Source organism: Aulonocara sp. 'chitande type north' Nkhata Bay, linkage group LG3 (genome assembly GCF_057382095.1).
Source record: "Aulonocara sp. 'chitande type north' Nkhata Bay isolate Kocher_YH1m ecotype deep benthic linkage group LG3, A_spYH_male_GT1.1, whole genome shotgun sequence".
Classification (NCBI taxonomy): domain Eukaryota; kingdom Metazoa; phylum Chordata; class Actinopteri; order Cichliformes; family Cichlidae; genus Aulonocara; species Aulonocara sp. 'chitande type north' Nkhata Bay.
The window spans coordinates 28,491,226-28,499,473 of NC_141346.1; the positions used below are offsets into that span (position 1 = coordinate 28,491,226).

Sequence of the window (8,248 nt, forward strand, 5' to 3'; positions counted from 1 at the left end):
ACCTACAGAGTCGTATTAAGGTGGTTAACATGCCAGACTTTCCCAATTAGCCACTGACGAAAACTGGGAAACTGTTTAATTATACATCATAACTGAAAATCTTTATATCCTCTTGGTAATTAAAGTGGGGTTTTTTTTCAATTTTTTTATGCAATTTTAAATGGCTGTTTATCAGTGTCTACAGTTTATAAGAGATGTGTGTGTGCCTCTGATGCCTAAGCCTTGTGCCAGGAAAACTTGGATTTAAATGTGACAAACATAGGTTCACAGCCTGTCTTTACAACACATCTGACACTATGGAAAAGAAAACATGTTTTATTTCCAGGGAAGTTGATAAATTAGAGTCGACATATACCATACATACACTTTCAGGTAAAAAACATATACCAATATATATACCAATAATATCAATTGTAATTAAAAAAACAGCAGGTTTGCAATGGCCAGAGGAACAACCAGTGGTATTTTGGGTGCCAGCGATTGTTTATTTACTTGTCAATAATATATATATATATATATATATATATATATATATATATATATATATATATATATTCGGAGCACTAGGTGCGGTGACTCCCAAGCTAGGAGAGTGGCTCCAGCAGATCCCGGGAATAACATCGGAGATCTCTGTCCAGAAGAGCGCAGTCCTGGGAACAGCTAAGATACTGCGCAGGACCCTCAAGCTCCCAGGCCTCTGGTAGAGGACCCGAGCTTTAAGGATAAACCGCCCGCAGGGGCGTGGTGGGTGTTTTATATATATATATATATATATATATATATATATATTTTTTTTTTTTTTTAAAGCTGTACTGTTTATAAGACTGGGGAAACCTGCAGTCAGCTGAGACTGAAGAAGTCACTTGAATGAGTGACAAAACGTTTCTCCCACTGAAACGCTACATCTAGATGAACAAAATCAACTTTTGGAAATTTACTTACCTGGATATTTGAGCATGCATCAAGATGAAATTAAAAAAAACTGTTTTACCAATATCAGAATTCTCTCTAGAGTAGCAGCAGAGGTTCAGTTTTCTGAGTCAGGACAGATGTAGATATGGGAGTCAAGAAACCTAACTCTAAACCCAGGGTAAATGGCTTCAGTGAATGTGGTGTTGAAAGTGTGGAGGTGGTACAGCATATCTGGGAAGACCTTGTAGAAGGACACAGTGCCAACATCACAGTCCACATATACTGCAACCTTGTGAGGGGCAGATGAGCAGGGAACACTAATGGCTGTTGATGTGTAATTGTGCATTGCGAAATAATCTGTATCATCACAGTACAGAGACCAGGATTCATCAGTCCTTCCAAACCTGTTGTCATCACTGTTTCCTTTCCTTTTTATTTCTTTGTAAGTCACAGCAATATGAACCTCTCCACTGTGTTCAACTTCCCAGTAAGAACGACCAGTCAGACTGTTAGTACACATCAGCTGAGGACTATCAAATCTGTCAGGATGATCAGGATAGAGCTGGTCCTCTTTCATGTGCACCACCTTCCTATTGTTGTCAGACAGTTTAAGATTGCGGTGGACTGTGTTCACATCCACTGTCAGCCCAAAGAAATCTAAAAGAACAAGGCAAACACTGTTATTACTGCAATAAACAATGAAACCTCAAATAAAACTAGGACAGCAAATGGCCTGTTGTCAACACACATTGTGGAATGTAATGTACTGGAGAATTAACTGGACATGAACAAATTTCTACAATACGTAACTGAAAAGTAGCCTAAAACAAACAAAATATGAAGATATAAAACTACACACCTGAACACTACTGAATCCACATCAAAGGACACACTATGAAACTTTCATAACACATGGGATCACATTGTGCTCTCTTATACCTGGCATTTTTTAATTGCTATAATAACTATAACTTATGATTTTATAAGCACTTTTCACTTTTTTCTTCTCTTATGTTAGAAATTTGTGGTCCAAATTTCCTTTTAGGTGGTGTAAACATGAAAATCAATTGAACTGTAATAGCCTTCATCTTATGTCCTGCACATTTTGTGTTGGTCTCCCCCAAAAACCTCTAAATACTCAAGAACTGCCCCTCACTGGGCAAACAGTATCTTTGTTGCAAGCTGGGTCATCAATAGCACTTTTCTGCTCTTTTGAGAACTCAAAACATTTTATAACATGCCTCATTCCCGTTATGCACATTCATAAAGCACATTTTTCTATGCCTAGATGTGTTTTTTTCCTAATGTTTGCACACAGTCACACTCAGATGGATGTATCACAGAGCAACTTGTGGTTCAGTATTATCCCTAAGAATACTTTGACACGCAGATTGTAGTAGCCAGAGATCAAACCACCAACTTTCTGATTCATGGGTGATGTGCTACAGCCATGTGAAAGTGGATATTTAATATGTTGCTGTACTTTTATTGTCGTAGTATTATGTATTTTTTTTTATTGTGTTAGCAAAATAACTCTACCTTCCAGGACACAAAGGAACGAGATGCATGTAATGTATAAGCTGGAGTGGAGCAACATGGATTTAAATATAAAGGAATTTGTTACATGACAGTAGGAACTAACATAAAACACACTTACATTTCTTTAGACCCGTTTTCATCCACTGGTCTCCATGAGGATCCATTCTGAAATTAGTAAAGACAAAGAAAAGCACAAACGCTTTTAGCTTGAAAAAACAGACGTTTTCAACTTTTTTCCTTCACAAAAGCAAAATGTATTTTCATTATTATGGTATTTTTCCTGCACAAACTTGACTCTTTACTTAAGGGTGTCCAGTCTCCAGCAGGGATCCTCCCGTAGAGGAGACAGCAGCTTTATTCCTGAGTCTCCTGGATGATTGTAGCTCAGGTCCAGCTCTCTCAGGTGTGAGGGATTTGACTTCAGAGCCGAAGCCAGTGAAGCACAGCCCTCCTCTGTGATCTGACAGCCGGACAGCCTGCAAACACAAAACAGCACATGTCACACTGGCAGAGAAAACTACTCTTTTTAAAATATATTTGACTGTAATTTGTTGTTTCTGATTTCACCTGAGAATTTGAAGTGCACATTGTGGACTCCCGAGTGCTGCACACAGTCGCTTCACTCCTAAATCCTGCAAATTGTTGTTACTCATGTCCAGCTCTATCAGTCTAGAGGACGTAGCACTGAGAACTGAGGACAGAGCTTCACAACTTGTCTGTGTGAGGTTACAGCCACTCAGCCTGGAAATGTATTAATGAGAGAATAGAAGACATCCTTTTAATATTTAAGCTGACTAAACTCTTGAAAGTAGCACTGATTGAAAACTCCCACTAACTTGCTTAGTGGTAGTTGCATACTCACAGAGCTTTTTTGCAGATTTTGACCACTGGCAGCAGTCCCAGAAGAGCTTCTGCTGAAGCTGAGTATGTTTTCAGGTCAAGAAAATTGAGATTTGTTTCTGATGACAGTAAGATGAAGACCAGAGCTGACCACTGAGCATGGGAAAGATTAAACATAAAAAGGTTTCCTGAATTAAGGCGACGTTGGATCTCCTTCACTATAGAGTCATCATTCAATTCATTTAAACAGTGGAAGAGATTGATGCTTTTCTCTGGAGAGGGATTCTGGTTGATCTGATTCTTGGTGTACTGGATTATTTCCTGATTTGTTTGTGAACTGCTTCCTGTCGGTGTCAATAGGCCTTGTAGGAGTTCCTGGTTGGATGGCATTGAAAGACCAAGGAGGAAGCGAAGAAACAAATCCAAGTGTCCATTTGAACTCTGTAAGGCCTTGTTCACTGCACTCTGGTAGAAGTGGCTTTCAGAAACATGCACTGAGACTGTTTGTTCCTCTTCCAGCAGGTTGATACCAGAGTTGGTGAATGTCAGATGGGCATGAAGAGCAGCTAGAAACTCCTGAATGCTCAGATGAATGAAGCAGAACACCCTATCTTGGTACAGCCCTTTCTCCTCTTTAAAGATCTGTGTGAACACTCCTGAGTACACTGAGGCTTCTCTGACATTAATGTCACACTCTGTCAGGTCTGATTCATAGAAGATCAGGTTTCCCTTCTGCAGCTGCTCAAAAGCCAGTTTCCCCAGTGCTTCAATCATCTTCCTGCTCTCTGGACTCCAGAGAGGATCTGTCTCAGCTCCTCCATCATGCTTGATGTTCTTCAGTTTGGTCTGAACCACCAGGAAGTGAATGTACATCTCAGTCAGTGTCTTGGGCAGCTTTCCTCCAGCCTGTTTGGTTTTTAACAAACTCTCAAGAACTTTACCAGTGATCCAGCAGAAGATTGGGATGTGACACATGATGTGGAGGCTTCGTGATGTCTTGATGTGAGAGATTATGGTGTTGGCCTCTTCCTTGTCTCTGAGTCTCTTCCTGAAGTACTCTTCCTTCTGTGGGTCAGTGAACCCTCTGACCTCTGTAACCATGTCTATATACTCAGCAGGGATCTGATTGGCTGCTGCAGGTCGTGTGGTTATCCAGATGTGAGCAGAAGGAAGCAACTTTCCCCTGATGAGGTTTGTCAGCAGCACATCCACTGATGTGGACTCTGTAACATCAGTGAGGATCTCAGTGATGTGGAAGTTCAGAGGAAGTCGACACTCATCCAAACCATCAAAGATGAACACAACTTTGAACTTTTTAAAGTTACAGATTCCTGCTTCTTTGATTTCAGTGAAGAAGTGATGAATAAGTCCCACTAAGCTGAACTTTTTATCCTTCAGTGAATTCAGCTCTCTGAATGGGAATGGAAAAATGAACTGGATGTCCTGGTTGGTCTTGTCTTCAGTCCAGTCCAAAGTGAACTTTTGTGTCAGGAATGTTTTCCCGATGCCAGCCACTCCTTTGGTCAGAACTGTTCTGATTGGTTTGTCTCTTTCAGTCGAAGCTTTAAAGATGTCTTCACACCTGATTGTTGTTTCTGGTCTATTTGGTTTCCAGGAAAACATTTCAATCTGTCTGACCTCATGTTCAGTGTTGACCTCTCCGGTCCCTCCCTCTGTGATATAGAGCTCTGTGTAGATCTCATTTAGAGTGGTTTGGGTTCCTGGTTTAGCAATCCCCTCAGAGACACACTGGAACTTCTTTAGGTTACATTTAAATGTATTCTCACAAAGTGGATCAGGATTTTCTACAGGAAAGCAACAGAAACATGTGTTATGATTATAGAAAATGTGACAATTTCATTCCTGTAAAGAATGAATTTATGAAGAGAAATCCTCTCACTGCTCTGCAGACAGTCAGCCAGCTCCTCCTGTTTCATTATTCTCAGGAAGTTAACTGCAAGTTTCAGAAATGCCTCTCTGCTGCTCCTTCTCTGCTTCTCTTCCTCACTGTCCAACACCTCCTCTTCATCCCTCTGACACTCTGAATAATCTGGATTCAGATCATTCTGCAGCTTCTTTAGCTCGTTCTTCACAAACGTGATAATGTTTCCCTCCAGTATCTGGAAAATAAATGACACAATCTAAATTAATGAAAAATCAGATTTTCATACTAAAAAATATTTTTTACAGATATATTTTGTGCTTCTTTTCAATTGAACAAAGAAAGTGTAGAAAAATAAGGAAGTAACAATTTAAAACAAAATTGAAAACAAACTCCCATCAGAGGAAAAAAAAAATAGAATTTCAACATTTCATCGTTTCATAACATCATTTTTCTTAAAATACTTTTCCTTACAACATTCTGAATAACACTCTTTGTCATTTCTAAAAATAAAAAAAGATAATAAATTGTTATATGCATGTGTACATAAATGGCCTGTCTACACAGGAGTTCATGAAAGCCTGTTTTGATCCCCCAATTTTATCTCTACAGTATAAATTTTATCAATCTGTTGCCACTTAGTTCATGATATTAGAAACAATCAGATCTTTTTAAAATTTCAATCTGCCTTCTCTTCGCATCATAATCCTGAGATTGCTTTGATCAAGGTCTCAATGATCTGTTTCTCTCTCCTGCCTCTGGGCTCTACTCTGTCTTTATTCTTTAAATTTTAATCAGCTGTTCCAAAATGAATATTTAGCTGCTAATGGTTTTATCAAATCCTTTTCAGGATTTAATAATGTGTGTGGTTTTCGTTCTTGCTCATTCTTTTGCATTTTAAATTCTTTTTAATTTCCATTGTAAGTTTTCTTATTGTTCAGCACTTTGAAACTTTGATTTAACAAGAATTGTGTTGAATTTTGCCATTATTATATGACGAGTATTGGATTTCTTTTCCTGTCAGACACGTTAATATCGTTGATACTCTAAAAAATGCAAATTTAAAATAATTACAAACAGAGTTTGGTGTACATGTACAAACCTTAAATACTGAGTCCAGATCAGTTTGATGCTGAAGACTTGAAACATCTGAACTCTCCTGATCAGCTCTGTGGAGACATCATGAAGAAACTGTAACCATTTTGTACATAAATACAAGATGATTTTCTTTGAATATTTTATTACTAAGTTGATTTAGCTTGATTCCTTTAAACTGATTACACTGATCACTAAATTACGAGCCTTGGTGTACGAGACCACAGCAGCATTATTAAATGAATGAAAAATTAAAGAAAAGTTAGCACAGCCTGTAAATTGAATGAATGAATTAATGTCTGTGAAGGTTCTCTTTTTTTTTTTTTGCCTGTCCCGTTTGGCTCTTTTGCCATCAGAATTATTGTCTAAAGGCAAAGAAAGATGCCCAACGGATTTACTTTACCAAATTGACCATCCCAGCCTTGCCATAATGGTCCATTTGATTCACCTTTTATTGTTTATTTAATTTTCACTTGCTGAATACGGGACAGACTTGACTGGAGGAAAGAAGGGGAGAAAGAAAGAGGGAAAGAGAAACAGCTGAGAAGAGGGACGGGGGAGAAGGGCAAAAAACAAAAACCAACAGAATGGGCAGGAAAAAAAAAAAAAGAAAAAAAAAAGCATATATCTGTCACGGTTTGCCGGGGCGAGCCGTGTGGAGTTGTAGAAAGGACCCAAAAGGCGGCAGCTCTGGTGCAGGTGAATATTTATTTACAAGGTGGGTACAAACAGCACTGGTGGGAAAACAAGAAACCGGAAACCTAAACTGGGTAAACTAACAACACAAACCAGAAACGAAGATGCAGGGAGGTCCGGGGAAATACATACGGAGAGACGCAGGGAGACCGAGGGGAAACAACACAGACGAACCAGCAACTACCAAGACAGAAGAGACAACTTAAATACACTCAGAGAACACAGGGAGATTACACACAGGTGGAGAACACAGCTGGGAGTGATTACGTGACGAGACTAGGGAGACAAACTGAAAACACTCACATAAGACGCAGACCTTCACAATAAAACAGGAAACACATACACGCAATGACATAACACACCAACTTAACACAGACTGGGGGACATAGAACATAGGAACATGAACCATGAAACAGAAGAGTACAAACACCCAAGGTAACCAAAACCACAGAATACTAATAAACTAAACATAAACACGGAGTCGCAGACTCCGGATCATGACAATATCGATCACCTGGATCACCTGTTGAGAAAGAAAAAAGAAAACAAGCAGAAGAGAACAAGAGTAATAGAATAAACAACATCACAATGATATATGGGAATATGACAGTAAATACTAAATATTAAACATTATTGTGCAGCACATAAGATCAACAGAACACAGTGAAAAGAAATGAGTGAATGAAGAATGAATGAATAAAATGTCCAGGAGCTCTTAAACTTCAGGACTAAGGGCAGTTGTATTAACAGTAATAAGGTAAATTTAACTTTTGTCTTACTCCTCAGCAGCAACAGATTTTGTTCCTTTAAAGTAGATTAAGTCATCCTTTGACCAATTACCAGGTGAATATTAATAATAATCATAAGAAGAAGAAGAAGAAGAAGAAGAAGAAGAAGAAGAAGAAGAAGAACTCTCACTTATTATTCATGGAAGGCAAGTTGAAGTGGACAGCTGTAAGATACGTTTAACATTCAGTTAAATCTTACTTCTCATCAGGAGACAGTTTCCTGTTTTTAAAGTCAGGACGGACTCCCTGTGGACTGGATCTTTCCCTCATAGTCACAGAGCTGAGTCCAGGCTCAGGCTCAGGCTCAGGTTTGGGAGAGTCTGGTCTGAGGAATAACATCAGTTAGAGGAATATATATAACAACAAGCCTATAAAGTCTGAAGCTCTTCACACTGAATGATTTCTGTCCTCTTTAGTCTGTCTAGTTTTAAACTGTTACATTTCAGGCTGTGTAAAAAACGTCTTTGCAGTTTTCAGAGTTTTGTCTCCTTTCAGA

General features: G+C 38.8%; 1 protein-coding gene across 1 annotated transcript; it reads right to left on the bottom strand.

Moving 5' to 3' along the window:
• Window positions 1-818: 818 nt before the first annotated feature.
• Window positions 819-5,390, bottom strand: LOC147335029 (protein NLRC3-like). The gene is made up of 6 exons (XM_086287016.1): window positions 5,192-5,390; window positions 3,314-5,096; window positions 3,019-3,192; window positions 2,754-2,927; window positions 2,570-2,616; window positions 819-1,569 (listed from the first exon to the last, which is right to left on the bottom strand). Exons 1-6 carry the CDS (start codon window positions 5,226-5,228, stop codon window positions 1,028-1,030), a joined length of 2,757 nt encoding a protein of 918 aa, XP_086143142.1. The 5' UTR covers window positions 5,229-5,390; the 3' UTR covers window positions 819-1,027.
• Window positions 5,391-8,248: the final 2,858 nt, after the last annotated feature.

What these genes read in the sequence shown, in the direction of transcription:
- LOC147335029 (XM_086287016.1), bottom strand. Translation starts at nt 5,228, where the DNA reads ATGAAACAGGAGGAGCTGGCTGACTGTCTGCAGAGCA. An exon ending in GGCTGACTGTCTGCAGAGCA is followed by an intron (nt 5,097 to 5,191) that starts GTGAGAGGATTT and finishes GCTTTCCTGTAG; the next exon opens with AAAATCCTGATCCACTTTGT. An exon ending in TGGAGACTGGACACCCTTAA is followed by an intron (nt 2,617 to 2,753) that starts GTAAAGAGTCAA and finishes TACTAATTTCAG; the next exon opens with AATGGATCCTCATGGAGACC.